The following is a 16,155-nucleotide window of genomic DNA, read 5'->3' on the forward strand; positions in this document are numbered from 1 at the left end:
GTCTTACACAGATCATGAAGGCAAAAAAGAAATGACTGAATTCAGATGCTTTAAAAAAAAAATGCTGAGGAAAGATTCAGTAAAGGTCCACACTTTCCTGAAGTATAAAACTATGTAATAGCTCTGGAGAGACATATAACCCTATACTGTCTTCACAACAAAGATGACAGTGTGACAAATAATTTAGCTTGAATAACTTAGTCATTATAAAAACTGTTTTTATTCCAAATGATCCATAACTCTAGATAATCAATCAACTTGTCTTCTTCTCATCTCCATAGCTATCGCCCTCTCATGGCAATAACAAAAGAGAAAAAGCTGTCTGAGCCTGACAGCTCAGGAGAAAAAGGTACAAAATGTCAGTGTGAGCAATGTCTTTCCATCAAGTCAGCATTTATAAATGTGAACATATTTGTAGTTTTTTTCATTGAAGTATCTTCCTGCTTTTGGCTGAATGTGTAAATAAGACATTCGAATCACCAGATAACAGTATCCATATGAAAACAGAAACCACATTAAAACTGAAAGGGTTACCAAATGTAGATTAGAATTGAATAAAATATTTATTGTGATTTTTTTCCCTGTGACATAAGATTGTTTATCTTTCCCAGTTCTCCAAATGACACAGTGGCCGAACCTCTTTCAGCTGGTCTTGCCTGAAAATAATGAAACATTGAAGATATTAGAAATAGATACACAGCTCTACATGAAATCCCTTAATGCCATATTTTTTTTTTAAACCCACCCTATGTAAATAAAAAGTAAATGAAAACATGAACCCACTAAGAGAAATGATTTGTCTTAATAATATTACCTGTGAATCATGGTATTTCCATCCTATCATGTAATAGACCTGATATGTGGCAGGTACTGAACCATCCTCATTTTTGTACATTTCTATAAAGACAAATAATGGTTACAATCTGAAAAAAATGGAAGTAGGAAGAAAAAAACCCGCTCAGTAAAAGTCATGTCTCCGAAGAGAAATGGATATTGGGATATTTGGAGGACTTTGAGAATGCCTTACATGAAAAATCCTCAAAGCTGAGAAGCTGACAGAAATACAGTTAAGGGCTGTTTGGAAAAAGGATATGGAACTACAGGATCTGTTCTGAAAGGAAGGACAAAAAATCTGATGCCTCAACAGGAAAGGAAAAAGTACTAGCAACTTTAAGGGATAAACCCGGCAGGGCACACGTTCCTCAGTGAGGCGAGGGTGGGAAAGACGGCCCGCTCGCTTACCTCCGTACACCGCTGCGGCTGCCAGCATCGTGTCTCGGTGCAGCAGGCCTTTTCTATTCCAAGCACAGTTACTCTCACCCATACCTAAAAATACACTACAGGCAGTTTTAGATAATACCGCCAACAGCTGAGCTGCTCAAAGCACAATTTTAACCTCAGATCCAACAGTGTACCCATCCCCATTCCCTAATAGGTTATAGCTAGGCTCCTTAGGGACTCTAAGGCAAAAACTACTTGAAGTTTCTAGATGTTAAGACCAGAGAAGTCAAATTTCAGGAGGCAAGTCCCATAAGCACACCTCACTTGCTAACAGTGGCCAGGTGGGCAAAAGCCAGGCAACTGACCCTCCAGGTGAGTCACAAGGAGTTGAAAGTACCTTTCCAAGGATGCCACCTTTCATGCCCCTTTTAGATGTTCTTCAGAGGACAGAGCACTGCTACAATGCCTCACTCCCTCTAAGCCACAAATGTCTGACTATGAAACCTGGGAGAGGGCTCTAAAATTCATTAGACAGTATCCAAACTACAATGTGTTTTCAGATTTTACAATATTTTCTTACTCCCAGATTAGGAAGAAATTATGTGCATTCTTTACAGGGGCACTGGGGCACTTTTCCTAATGTTTTAAAATTTAGACTTCTGGGACACCTGGCTGGCTCAGTTGATTAAGTATCTGACTCATAATTTCAGCTCAGGTCTTGATCTCAGGATTGTGAGTTCAAGCCCCACATTTAATCCAAGTCCAGTTTGGAGCCTACCTACATACATATATACATACATAAAATTTTAGACTTTTTTAAAAAAAGATTATTTATTTGTCAGAGAGAGAGAGCACACACAAATAGGGAACAGCAGGCAGAGGGAAAAGCAGACTCCCCACTGAGTAAGGAACCCATTGTGGGACTCGATTCCAGGACCCTGGGATCAAGACCTGAGCTGAAGGCAGAAGCTTGACCCACTGAGCCACCGAGGCATCCCTAGACTTCTTTTCAAGTTGATAGCTAAAAGCTAGGATTGATATTTTTCTACAACGAGTGCTGTGTATTTAATTTTTTTATGCACATATTTAAAATTCCACTGAAAGGTCACATTTTAAACCAGTCCAAGAAATTAAAACAAATTTCCAAAGTAAAAATCCTTTACATTTATTCTCTATATACCATACCATCAAAAATCAGTTTGTTTTTCTCCTTTCACAAAAAAGCCCCAACAATCTTCCCAATATCAGTTGTTCTTTAGAAGTTTTCAATGGCTTTATTAAAAACAATCAACAAATCAGCTCTAATAAGTGAACGTTTTTTTTCCTCCAACCCCAAAAGGTTCCTATTATTCCTTAAAATAATGATTCTCTGATACTAAAAGCAATGTCCAGCATCCTGTGAGTACAACAGCCCCAATTCATGAAATAACAGACACACGAACTAGACTGCCATGAAGAAAAAGGCGGATCGTATTCTTACTGTCACAACGATGCAGCTATGACCTTAGACCAATTGCTGTGGGTCGAAGGCTTCTATGGCTAACATTAGAGACCTATTACATAACCTGATTTAAAAACATTCTCCTACACTGTGAGTACCAACCATATCAAGTGACCAGAGGTAAACTGGAAGCTGGATTGAAAGACTCTAAGTTGATGACGGCTGTGGTGTTTTCATTCCTGCTCACCTTCCCAGTGTCATGACTTACTACACATTAGATATAGGCAATACCAGCGGAAAACAGGTTTAATTTATTTAATGTAAATATTTAATACACGAGGATGGGGGGAATGCTTAATACACGAGAAATTCTAAAATGCCTTTTAAATAATTGGTATTAGATATACTAATTAAGATGATCAGGCATAGTGTTCTCTCTGATAAAGAAATTCAAGAACACTACTGCATAACACAGTCAGTAACTCTGCTGCTAGCGGAGCACACCTTTCCCTCACAAGAGAAGCAAACCACCATACCAACCTTCCTTTCTCTGCATGGTAGCAGTGTGGGGTGGTGCACAAGTCTAGACTTTGGGATCATAATCCCAGTTCTGATCCTTAAGTAATCTCAGGCAACGTCCCTTAACTCTAATTATAAACTGTTTTATCATCTTCAAAATGGAATGACAGCACTTCATAATGCATCATGATAGACCTTTACTGAAGACAACCTGGGAAACACATTTAGGAATTTCTGACCAGCTCTGGGTTTTGGGATAACAGAAAAATCCTGGAAGCAAGTGACTGTTACAGACTCTCACAGTGTTTTTAAGGTTAAGTTCAACTACTAGTATAAAAATCTAATCTATTCTGCTTTAGGAGGAACAATACTGAGTATTGTCTTTAAAAAACAAATTGAACTTACCTTAAAACTACTGTGAAAGCCTTCAAAACTTTTCATGCATTCATCAGCTGATAAACACTTGTTTTGTAAAATTATGTCAACATTCTGGACTTTTTTTCTGTGAATTAATAACAATGGCAGCTCAAATGAGAAACACTACAACATCAAGAAAAAGTGTAACAATATAAAATACCAAAAACTAATCTGAAGGTAACACCATCTTCCGGTTGGCAAAGCAACATACCTGGAAGTAGTCACCCAAGCTCCTCCCCTCCTCTGTTCTTCCCTGGACTACTCTTCTTCCCGTCTCAGCTGCCTCTGACCTTTTGAAGGCAGAGTGGTTGAGATTTCAGAATCTGAGTTAGGCTGCTCCACTGGACTTAAATCCTGTCTCTATCACTTATATCACCTTAAGCAAGCTACTTAATTTCTCTCTGTGCCTCAGTTTACTCATGTGTAACATGAGAAATGAACTATATTAGTTCTCGTCTTACCTTTCTCATAGAGTATGCCTTATAAACAATGCTGGAGGATGAGTTTTTTAACACAGTGATCTGACAGTCACTCTTCTGCATGAAATTCTCCCCCACAGTACCAGGCTCACCTGATAAAATCTGGAAGCCTCTGGTGGACTATGCTGCATCACTTCCCACCATCTCTCCATTCTACATATTCAAGCAATAGAGAATTACTGTAGAGTTTCTTAATTAGGAAAGTGAAGGAAGTTGTGTATCCTCTCGCATCTCCAAGATTTTACACAGACCATTCCCTTGACTTGGAAGGCAATGTCCCAAACCTGCACCCACTGACCCACTTTCCTGGCAAACTCATTTTAGCTTAGGTTCTGTCTCTTCTACAAAAGCATCCCTGACACCTTAAGCAAATTTAGGGATTCTGTTTTTCCCTATACTTTAAACCACAATTATCTCATTTTACAGTTAAATGGCTATGTCTCTCTCTTTATTTTGGTGTCTCTACTAGAGCACATGCTCCCTGAGATTAGGAACTATGTAATTTCATCACTGGCTCAATAGTTGGCACATGGTAGGTAGATGTTCAATAAATGGTAGGGGAATGAATATAAAATCAACCATTTACTGTTTATATCTACTTTGTTAAATACCACTTCTACAAGTTATCTTTACATAATTCTTCTTAATTCTCCTAAGGATAAGAGACTCAAAGACTAAAATATATGATTTATGTAAAAGGCTTAACAGTAAAAATAAGAGGCAAAGCCTCTTAAGGTAAATAGTAGGCAACGGGTCCTCAAAATAAATGACCATTTAAAACCTGTGGGGGAAGCAGAGGTTCTCAACTGGATAGTGGCATGAGGCAACCTTCTAAGGGGTTGGAAATGTTCTAGTCCTTGTCTGGATAGTGACTAAAAATACAAGCAACTATACAGGTAAGACTGGAGCATTATACTATGCTAACTTCAACAACAAAAAAAAATGCGCACAGATCAAGTAGGCAGTATTGGACTTCGGATCCAGATCCAGTGTGACCATGAACAAGATACTCCTCAATGTCTCTATTTGCTCATTTGTAAAATTAGGATATCAGAAAATGTCACCGAACTGCACCCAGCACAGAGTAAGTCTGTATTTTTAAATCAGTGGGTAGTAAACTTTTCCAGCTGATGCATCTAATTTCTAGTCTCTGTTGCTTCTCTCTTGAAATCAATCATGAGCATAGCATTTATTATAGAGCAGAATGAAAAAAATGCTGCATTTGGGAAATATTTTTATCATTAGAGTCTGAATGATACATCATCAGCCCACCACCACTGGCCTTTAGATGAAGGGGCTCCATGACTATGTCATGGGAAGCTAAGTGTTTGGGGCAGTGCCTGGGAAGGGATGTGTGATTGATCATAGATCCAATCCTTGAAGCACACACGCTAGTAATTTAATCCCTGTATTAAATTATAATAAACAAAGAGTGACTATAGTAGTAAGTTTTTAGCTACATAGCTTTCTCCTTGTAAAGCCAACAGAAGTACCATACTCAGAGGAGGCTGGATGATGGGTAAAATGGACTGTTATTAAAGAGGCAGCCAAATGAAGTAGAGTCGGGTAAGAAAGTGCCAGAACAGGAGTCAAGAAGGCAAGAGTTTGGTACCTAATTCTGCCACTAACAGGCAAGTGTTCCCTTTGGGCCCCATATTCATTCCGCACTTGTAATACAGGCATTCAGTAGTTACCAGAGGACTACCGAGAGAAGCAACTCAATAGCATTTAAGAAAAACTATGTATCTGTAAACAACTGCAGGGTATTTAGTCCTCCAATCTCTTGCTTGAATCATCTTATCACTTTTCAGGATCCAGATTAAGGTTGCCCTAGGTAAGCACAGTTCTGGTTTCAAGGAACATACCTTTAATCGCTTCAGCTTCCCTCATTTATCAAAACTGCCTATGCCATTTGTTTAATACAAAGTCAAAGCTCATCATTTCTTAGGCAAGTCGAAGTTCTTCTTAGAAAAAATCACTTCTCCAGCAGCGCCGTTTGTGGCAGACATGTATGTCTGAATGCCTTACCTCCTTCAGAATTAGGAGGTAAGGATTTGTATCGCTGGTGTTCCTCAGAGCCTCTTCCAGGCCATTTTTTTCTCTAACTTGTTAAAAACCCTTGCTCTGCTGGGACTCACACTATTTGGCCGTCACCTTCTCCCACTCCTGCATGCTGTGACACAGACATCAGGCTCCCAGTCTCTCTTCTCATTACTGGAGGGTTGGCACCTGGTTCAGGTCCCATCTGTACCCCAAGTCCTGCCACCACCTTAGGTGACTTTAGTTTTAACAATCACCAGTACCACGGTTTCCAAGATTCTTTAGTCTCCCCACCACCAATGGATCTCCGTTACTCTGCCTCTGCCACCATTCAGTAATACGTCCAGACACGTCCTTCTTCTACACAGTCACTGTCTATTGGGTTCCTAACGGCTCAGAATCTGGCCGTGTTCTCTTCTTACTTCATGCTCTCGTTCCAGGCAATTGCTTCAAATACCACCAATTCACAAGTGACTCATGATATTTTAACCAGGCAATCACCTCCTCTAAAACGGCACACCCACACACACAGCCACCTACTTGACATCTCCTCTTAGACATTTCATAAGCACTTCAAACCCAAAATACCCACATGTGAACTCAAGAGGTGTCCCTGCCTGTACTTGGTCTTCTTCTACTATTTTCTCTGTCAGCGAAGGGGCACCATCTGTCTGGTTATGTGAGCCAGAAACTTAGCAGTTATGTTTGAAATAGCTCTCTCCATGCACCCACAGGTAACCCATCAGCAAGGACAGCCAAATTTACATCCTAATTATCTCTAGAATCCATTCACTTCTCTCAAATCTCCATGGCCACCACCTTAGTCTAAGCTGCCATCATTTCTCAATAAGCTTTACAGCAATGAGTCTCCCCTACTAGTTGATCTGCCAATCCACTTTATCCAAAATGCAAATCTGGAATCATGACTTTCCCCCCTCTCATTCCATTAAATGCCTCAAAGGGGTTTTAAGATAAAGACAATCTCAACAGAGACAAAAGGTCCCCATTTACTCACTAATTTCATTATTTAATGCTCTTTTTATTCCCTATACTCCAGTCAAAATGCCCTGCTTTTAGTACCTGCCATGCTTTCTTGCCACAGAGCCTTTGCACCTGCTATTCTCCCTGCCTGCAACTCACTTCCCTCCCCTCTTCACCTAGTTAACTCATTATCATTTTTTAGAGCACAATCACCACTTCCTCAGACATGACTTCATTGATTTTCTCCCACTAGGGTTTATCCCTTTAATAAACCCCAAACCTACACTAGCCCAACGACCCCGCTTTCTTGTGCCTGGATCTGAACTGCCAACTGTTGTTGGAGAAAGTCACTGATGTGCTCTACCAGCCTCAATGCACCCTTCCAGAAAGTCCTGCCCTCTTTTTAGAAGCAGTCACAGCACTATGCACTTTCATTCAGTAGCACTTATCACAATTCTAATTTAACATTTATCTTTACGGCAGCTGTGTGATGTCTGCCTCATCCATTTATTTTATAAGCTCCATGAAGACAGTCTGCGTTCTCCTCACCAATGTATCCACAGTGCTTAGCCCCAGTACCTGCCATTGGGTCTGCTCTCAAATGGTTCTCAAATAGAGATTAAACATTCTTTAAAGGGTGTTACCTTGTAAATCTTCCATCAATTCAAACATCCCAGGATAGTTAACTTGAATTTCATCAGTATCCTATTTTAAAAAGAAAAAGGAATATTCATTTGACATTCATCATAAAAGACCCAGATTTGAAAACAGGCCACAGAGATTACCTAGACCTGTTTCTCATGGTAAACAGGAATGTTCTTTATAATAATCTTCACAAGGGCGCCTGGGTGGCTCAGTGGGTTAAGCCTCTGCCTTTGGCTCAGGTCATAACCTCAGGGTCCTGGGATCCAGCCCCACAACGAGCTCCCAGCTCTGTGGGGAGTCTGCTTCCCCTTCTCTGTCTGCCTGCCTCTCTGCCTACTTGTGACCTCTCTTTCTCTGTCAAATTAAAAAAAAAAAAAAAAATCTATAATAATCTTCACAAATGTTATCTTGATTATGCTTGATATATGAAAATGTCAAATTGCAGAATAAATACTCACTATTCTAAGAAAAATCTTCCTAAAACTCCATCAACCCGTTCTAGTTCTCTCCCTGGAAACAACACAGAACAAATCTATTTTGTATCTGCAAACCATCACCCTCTTCTTCAAGTCTTTGAAATTTTCCAGGACACTATAGGTTTTAGAAGGAGGAATTAATCTTCTGGACAAAATTTCTAGATTTATAAATCCTAACACATCTTTACTGTGTTACATTAATGTAACACAATTAATTAATGTACTAAGTACATCGTCAGTTATCAGTCTCTTAAAATGTGGCACCCAGGGGCACCTGGGTCATTCAGTCATTAAACGTCCAGATCTTGGTTTCAGCTAAGGTTGTGAACTCAGAGTCATGAGACTGAGCTCCACATTGGGCTCTGTGTTCAATTCAGAGTCTGCTTGGGGTTCTTTCTCTTTCCCCACCTTCCCTGTCTCTAAAAATCCTTAAAAAAAATGTGGCACCCCAAATCAAGCCAAATAGGGTCACCTCCCAAGATGTTTCCAATCTGCTTCTAGTAATGCAGCCATACTGCACTGCTCACTTGGGAGATAGGCACACCACTGGTATATTTCTCAAATGGACTTCTGGGCAATTATGTTCCATTCTTTCTGAAGCCTGAAACAAGAGTTTACTGTTGGTACAGTGGCTGAGACTGATGCTCCCCAAATAACCTGGTGCTCCTTGATAATTCCCAGACCTCAGAAGGCATTTCTTCTGGCCTACCACAGCAAAAGGAAAGGAAAGAGCAGGTAATAAAGAACTAGTGAGGCTTTTCCAGGCATCCCTTTTGCTGTGGTAACCTAAGAAGATGCCAAGGCCAGGTGGCACAACTACGGGACGGAGAAAAGCTGCCCAGCCAGCACAGGGCTGTGATGTGATAAAATTCTGTGTTAAGCACAAAGATATAGAAGTTTGTCTATATTGGAAATTGGCTCCCAAATACAGGACACATACTTTTTATTTTTTTTTTCCAAGTTTGGTATCAAAATGCTGCATTTATCTCAAACTTTATCTTATTTGCACTAACCACTTTTGAAGTGTCTAGATCTTTGCACGTTTTCTAACTTTATTAAATGTGTTCATTATTCCTCCTTATTTTGGACTTTAACATTGAACAGAATCAAGATAAAGCTCAGGGGCGCCTGGGTGGCTCAGTGGGTTAAATCCTCTGCCTTCGGCTCGGGTCATGATCCCAGGGTCCTGGGATAGAGCCCCACATCGGGCTCTCTGCTCAGCAGGGAGCCTGCTTCCCTCTCTCTCTATGCCTGCCTCTCTGCCTACTTGTGAACTCTACCTGTCAAATAAATAAATAAATAAAAATATTTGGAAAAAAAAGAAAAAAAGATAAAGCCCAAAGAACACTTATCAAAAACATCCATTCTAGGGGTGCCTGGGTGGCTCAGTCAGTTAAGTGTCTGACTTCGGCTCGGGTCATGATCCCAGGGTCCCAGGATTGAGTCCTGCATCAGGCTCCCTGATTCTTATACTGTTGATCGGGCACATAAATTGATGCTACATTTGGAAAGTCATCTGACCCTATCTGTCAAAATTTCAGTGTAGAGCTTCTTTGACCCAGCAATTCCATGCTAGAAATTGACCTGACAGATATGCCAAAATTATGTGAAAGGAAATTCACTGCATTGAATTAGAATTGAAATAGCAACAAAACAACAACGAGAAACCAAAAAACTAGCTGTAAATAATCTAAATGTCCATTAATGGAGAAATAGGTATATGTAGGGGAAGATCTCCAAGATATGCTATTTAACTAGGGCATGTGGGTGGCTCAGTCAGTGAAGCGACTGTCTTTGGCTCATGTCATGATCCCAGGGTTCTGGGGTTGAGCCCTATATCGTGCTCCCTGCTCAGTGGGGGAGTCTGCTTCTCCTCTCCCTCTGCTCCTCTCTCTGTCCAATAAATAAATAAAATCTTAGAAAAAAAAAATATGCTATTAACTAAAAAGAAACCCAAGAGTACTTAAGAAAAAAAAAGCAACCAAATATACATATTGTTGCAAATATACGTTTAAATGACATAACTGTATAGCGGTGTATAATGAAAAATTGTTCTGAAAGAAATACACACACAACAATTGTCATCTTTGGGGCAAGGGTCCAGGTATCAGAAGTTGGGAGGAGGAGACTTCTTTTACTTTAGACCTGCTCTGCTCATCTCATTTTATCTATACATTTTTTTAAAATTTCTTTCCTTGTTAACACACACATGGCAATGTTGTATGTGTACTTTTTAATAAGACCATCTCTGGGTAGTCACTTTCTTTTAAAATTTCCTTTCTTGTTAACATATGCATGACAATGTTGTATGTGCACTTTTTAATAAGACCATGTTTGGGTAGTCACTTTCTTCTCTATGTTTTTCTACCTTAGGAAACTATTTTTTAATAAGAAATCATAAGATCGGGGTACCTCGGTAGCTCAGTGGGTTAAAACCTGCCTTCAGGTCAGGTCATGATCCCAGGGTCCTGGGATCTAGCCCCATATCTGGCTCTCTGCTCAGCAGGGAGCCTGCTTCCTCCTCTCTGCCTGTCTCTCCACCTAATTGTGATCTCTGTCTGTCAAATAAATAAAAAAAGTCTTAAAAAAAATCATAAGATTAAAAACAAAATTCCTTCCAGCCTGAAACATAGCCATTAAGCAAGATCTGTCAAAAACAATCTTTCAATGAAACTAAAAGCACTATCTCCATCTCAATCCAAAGAATACTATAATTGCTTTGTCAAAGTCCTTATTCAAATTAAGATGGACCATATCTGCTGTTTCCTCCTAATATATTAGTCTGGCAACTCTAAAAGGAAATGAGCCTCATTCAGAATGCCCACTAACTTTGAAAATAATTCATTATGAAAGTCACATAAATGTAAACAGGCAAATCTTGAATTCATGTTAAAAATAAAAACCGACTGCAGTATAAAAATGATATACCTAATGTTGTATGCACCATAAACCTGTGTAACGAATTTTATTAGCTGTTTGGGATGAGATATTTTAGACAACGAACTATGATATAATGTTAATACAACATATTAGAGACAGTGTAAATGTACCAAGGAACAAATCTGTATATATTTATTATTAAACTTGCAAATTTCTTAATTTTTATAAACCACAAAGAAGATTCCACACCAATATTTTTGTATTATCTTATTGAGTTATTCAGCTCATTTTTAGAGAAGAATACAGAAGGTATTTCAATAGATTTCCCAACTAACAGAAATGTAGTATTTTAAGTGCTATGTTAGGCTAAACATTTTTAGTAGAAAATTTTAAAATTTTATTTATCTATGAAGCATGCATGTGCTAGTCGGGTGGGGCAGGGGAGAGAATCTGAAGCAGACTCTGCACTGAGCACAGAGCCCGATATGGGACTCACTCTCACGACCCCAAGATCCTGAACTGAGCCAACATCAAGTTGAACACTTAACTGACGGAGCCACCCACGGTCCCAGCAGAAATTTTTCTAAAATGCACAGTCCACTTTACAACATAGAAAACTGCAAGAAGGCACACCTTTGGGGGTCCACAAAGTCAAAAGTTAAAACTATTCTCCCCCCACCAAAACTATTCTTATAATAATACTAAGATGCTATTTGGTTTTTTCACCTCTCAATCTCTCATGAGTACAATGGATTTTTCATAAGTTACGCGACATGTGATACTTTAATAGTCTTATGACTACAGGAGGAGGATGAGAATTTAGCACTTTTATTATGTCATACATCTAAGAAATTTGTAAAAATGTAAAGCAATGACATTCTTCTAAATTTTTCTTTTAAAAAATAGTTTCTTTCATAGGTTTTTTTATGTTAACACATAATAGGTACACTATGTTAGTTCTTAAACATATTAGTAAAAACTAAAATTCAGTTTAAATTTCTAATTTGGTTAATATTGATAAATATAACCCACATAACCAAAGATCTCTAAGGCCCCAATAATTTTAAGTGTGTAGCATGGTCCTAAAAGCAAAAGTTTGAGAACTGTTTCTTAAAGGAGAGAGCTAAGATTTGGGGGATTAAAGGCAAATAACAAACTGCCACTTTATATGTACAGTTTAATGTTTACAAAATATGTTTGTGTTATTGCTTATATAATTAAAAAGTGTTGAAAAATACACAGTGATCCCTCTTGTACAACTGCCTGTGCTTGCCAGTGTTTGCTTTGATTACAAAGCAGAACCCTCACATGAGGCAGAGCTTTCCCCTTTCCAGCTGCCAACAGCTGACTGTTGTCTGCTGACTCAGGCCATTAGCAGTTTACAAAAGACACAGCTGTGAAATCTTGAGGGTTGCTATCATTTCCTAGCCTACTGCCTCCTCCCTTCTTAAGGCCCCTTTCCAACTTCAGAGACCTTAGTGGTCTATGGTTTATGCCCTGTGCTTTGTACCCAAACAAGGAAGGACAGGACAACCTTTTCTTGGTTGGTTGATTTTATGAAATATATTCACATTGAATCTCCTTAAATGCTTATTTCAGTCTTAAGCCTATCATCAATGAGAAGCTTTCTTCGTCAATAAATTCCTATTTCCTCAAAACAGAGATGTGTTTAAAGCTGAGGGGTTTGGAAATCATAGCAAGTCTGACCTCTGAAGGCAGAGTGACTATCCTTTAGAGTGACTATGCTAGTGAAAGGAGCTGGAAGGGGGCAACTGTCTCTCCAGATAACTCCCTGTTGGAAGCCTTGGATGGCAAAGTACTAGATGTATGAGGAGGGGGAGAGAGGAAGGCAGGAGCAAATATTAATTGAGCATCTACCATGGTTCAGGCATTTCACATCCTTTATCTTAATTCTAATTGCCACCTGAGGTGAGAAACATTGGACTTTCTTAATTTAAAAAAAAAAAAAGAATGCTCAAAAAAGAGAATTAAATCTCCCAAATTTCCCCAGCTAGTAAAGGGACAAGATGAGGAACCAAATTATCCCTGTCAGACATCTAGGCCCCATACCATCACTGTACCATGCCGACTCTATGTTTCTTCTGACAGCCTACAGGTCCTCTTTGCAGATCTCTCTAGCCCTAATGGAGTATAGCCCTCTTTCCTACCATTTTGGTTTTTTTCCCCCTACCATCTACCATTGATTTTCTACTGTTGACCGAAAATGCACATACCTTCATCTCTGCCTCATTTCAGTTAAGGGCTGGTGGTAGAGGTAGAGCTGTAAATGCTCCTGCACATCTCCTTTTCTCCATCATCTGAAATGCTGTCTCATACAACGGCTAACTCTGGTTTTAAAGATTATAATGGAATAGTAAGTCTTGGAAAACAATCTCCTTGTTAACTGAGGTTTGGATTTTTTGAGCTACATTTTCAGACACCAAATACTAAAAATTTCACTTCCTACCTTTATCAATCAAGACGTGTTTATACAAACTAAATTTAAAGAGAGAAAAAGTGCAAAAACCTCTCTATGATACCATCAATACCTACATATTTTTACTTTAAAATGAGAAGTTGTTTCTGTGATTAATGGGTTAATGAAAATTAATCAACTCTCTTGATAGTTACCACAGTCAGTGTATTAAAGCCAGCTCTCCCAAGCAGATGTCCTAAGTCATTGACAGCAGTGAAAGGAGAAACATGTGGAGAAAATCCTCCTTCCCTTTCTGTTTCTGCCAACTGTAGTGAACACCGAAGTTCATAGAGTGTGTCACCTCCAAACATTGCACCAATAAATACTCCATCTGGTTTTAAAACATAATGAATCTGTAATAAATACAAGACAACAAAAGTAGTTAAAATTTTATATTAAAAATGTTAGAAGGAGAAAAACGTTAAAAGAACATACGCTAAATTAATATTTTACAATTACCATTCTTATTTTGTCAAATAATGAAAAAATAAATAACACCCAAGGTAACCAAATGTCAGAAAGGAACTGCAGTGTAATATTACAAAGATAGGCAATAATTCATTGATAGCATTAATACCTCTAAAATATATTGAATGTTTTCAATTCTTCTAATAATAGACAAAAATTACTTTTATAATAAGAAAATACTGAAAGAAAAAAATTTAAAAGTGTGGTAGATTGCAAAAATCACAAACCTCTACTGTGCCCTTTACACATCACTCCCATCAAACAATTCCATCAGAAAATGAAGCTATTTCCCCTCTCCCTGAATCTGGGACAGCCTTGTGACTTGCTGCAGCCAAAAGAATGCAGTGCAAGTGGCAGTGTGCCAGGGTCACACCAAAGTTCGAAATGGCCTTACCTGATTCCCTATGCTGCCACCATGCTGTGAACAAGCCTGAGCTAGCCTGGTGAAGGCTGAGAGGTATGAGGAGCAGAGATCTCTGAGATGTCCCAGCTAATGCCATTCTTGAGAGGCCAGCTCTGATCTAGCAATAGATCACAGATACCGGCTTCATGAGCCAAGCCAGACCCAGAAGGATTTCCTAACTAATGCCAACACAAATTCCCACCCAATCCACAAAATCCTGAGCTAAGTAAACTGTTGTTTTAAACTGTTAAGCTGGGGTCGCTTTTTAGCAAAATAAGCTAATTTATACAGAAATTATTATGATTCACATTAATCCAATCAAACAGTTTCCTTTAAGGAGAAGTAACTAACTTATTTCCAACTTTCAAACAGAAGCAATTTTTAATTGATAACTCAAGCAAAATAGTGGTTATAATGGCTTCCAGAATCACAAATGTTTACTCACTGACTCTCTTAGAACTACCATCTGCAACTAGATTTGATGGACTATTCTCAACAATGAGGAACATTACAGGAAAAGGTAGATTCTAAAGTAAACCCCAAATCATAGTAGGCCCTCTCATTGAAGTATCCATCTTAAAATTTATATTTAAATTTATGAAGCAATTACAAAACAGTGTATAAGCAAACCAACCATAAAATCTTTGCTTTCTTCCCTTCTAACTCTTTGCTTCCTTCTCTTATCACCAAACTATAATATAGCAGGGACCTAAGATTCAGTCCTCAGCTCTCTGCGGCTTCTTTCTATCTCAGAGGAGCTTATCAATTCCCATGGATTTCATAAGGATGACTTCCAATCACTATCTTCAGTCTGGACATCTTCCCAGAACTCTAAACTCATTTTCATTTGCCTGTGCCATGGCCACTTGTATCTTGGCAAGCCCCGCCCCCACAACCAACACACACATACAACACTTAATTCTCAAACCCACTCCCCTCTCCAGTTGCTGTATTTCTGTCAGTTACCATTTTCCATTCCCTTTATCTGATCATTACCATTCTTTCCTCTGTTTTTACTAATTACTCTTTCAGGCATCCAGACTTAACTTTAAGGTGAGCTTGGACCCCTCCCTGTCTTTGATCTTCAGATCCAACCCGCCACCAAACTGAATACCCTCTCTTCCTGTTAACTCCTGCCACTGCCACCTAACTTTAGTTTCTCTCATGTCTGGACCATGGAAACAGTCTCTTTAATTGAACCAAAACTTCTAGCATAAGTTCTCCAAGTAGCAAAATGAAGACATCCTACAGAGTTATTTATTTAATGCACATATAAAACAGGGCACAGCAATTGGCAAACAGTATGTGCTTAAGATGTGGTAGTTATCCTGCCTACCAGCCTTTTAATCACATCACTTTCCTCTTCAAAATTCTCCAGCAGCTCTGAATTGCATAAAGAATGAACTCAAAATTCCTTAATCTGTTACCTAAGTCTCCCTAAATCTGGTCCCAATATGCCCTATCTCCTAGTATATTAATCTCCCAACAGGCTTCCTCTCTGTCCCTCATGCTCCTGAGGCTCTTTTACCTCCCACCTACCTACCCTGTGATTCTGCCTTCCTGCCCCAAATCTGACCTAATCCCAAAGGCCCTGCTCAAGTAATTTCTGCTTCTTGAAGCTTTCTGAGGCCACTCCAAGTCACAGTGATCCTTCCCTCTTCTGAACACAATGCTTTTTACTTACTCTTCACCAGTTCACTGATAAATGT

The 16,155-nt window shown here is 39.0% G+C and overlaps 1 protein-coding gene across 9 annotated transcripts in view; it reads right to left on the reverse strand.

Annotated features, from left to right (window-relative positions):
* Positions 1–201: 201 nt before the first annotated feature.
* The window catches only part of NDUFAF5 (NADH:ubiquinone oxidoreductase complex assembly factor 5), a 29,180-nt gene continuing 13,226 nt past the window's right edge, over positions 202–16,155 (reverse strand). Inside the window, exons 1-6 of one of the 9 annotated variants that reach the window (XM_059406520.1) lie at positions 14,438–14,518; positions 13,731–13,928; positions 7,743–7,803; positions 1,243–1,326; positions 815–897; positions 202–656 (exon numbers count right to left, since the gene is read on the reverse strand). In XM_059406520.1, coding sequence (XP_059262503.1) covers positions 564–656; positions 815–897; positions 1,243–1,326; positions 7,743–7,803; positions 13,731–13,886 — 477 coding nt within the window. In that variant the 5' untranslated portion in view covers positions 13,887–13,928; positions 14,438–14,518 and the 3' untranslated portion in view covers positions 202–563. Of the gene's footprint in view, positions 657–814; positions 898–1,242; positions 1,338–3,586; positions 3,684–3,809; positions 3,889–4,169; positions 4,231–7,742; positions 7,804–8,711; positions 8,821–13,333; positions 13,448–13,730; positions 13,929–14,437; positions 14,519–16,155 lie in introns of those variants that run through there. The other 8 variants (XM_059406515.1, XR_009405431.1, XR_009405430.1 and 5 more) reach the window with 8 other exon arrangements.

This window comes from Mustela nigripes, chromosome 7 (assembly GCF_022355385.1).
Source record: "Mustela nigripes isolate SB6536 chromosome 7, MUSNIG.SB6536, whole genome shotgun sequence".
Classification (NCBI taxonomy): domain Eukaryota; kingdom Metazoa; phylum Chordata; class Mammalia; order Carnivora; family Mustelidae; genus Mustela; species Mustela nigripes.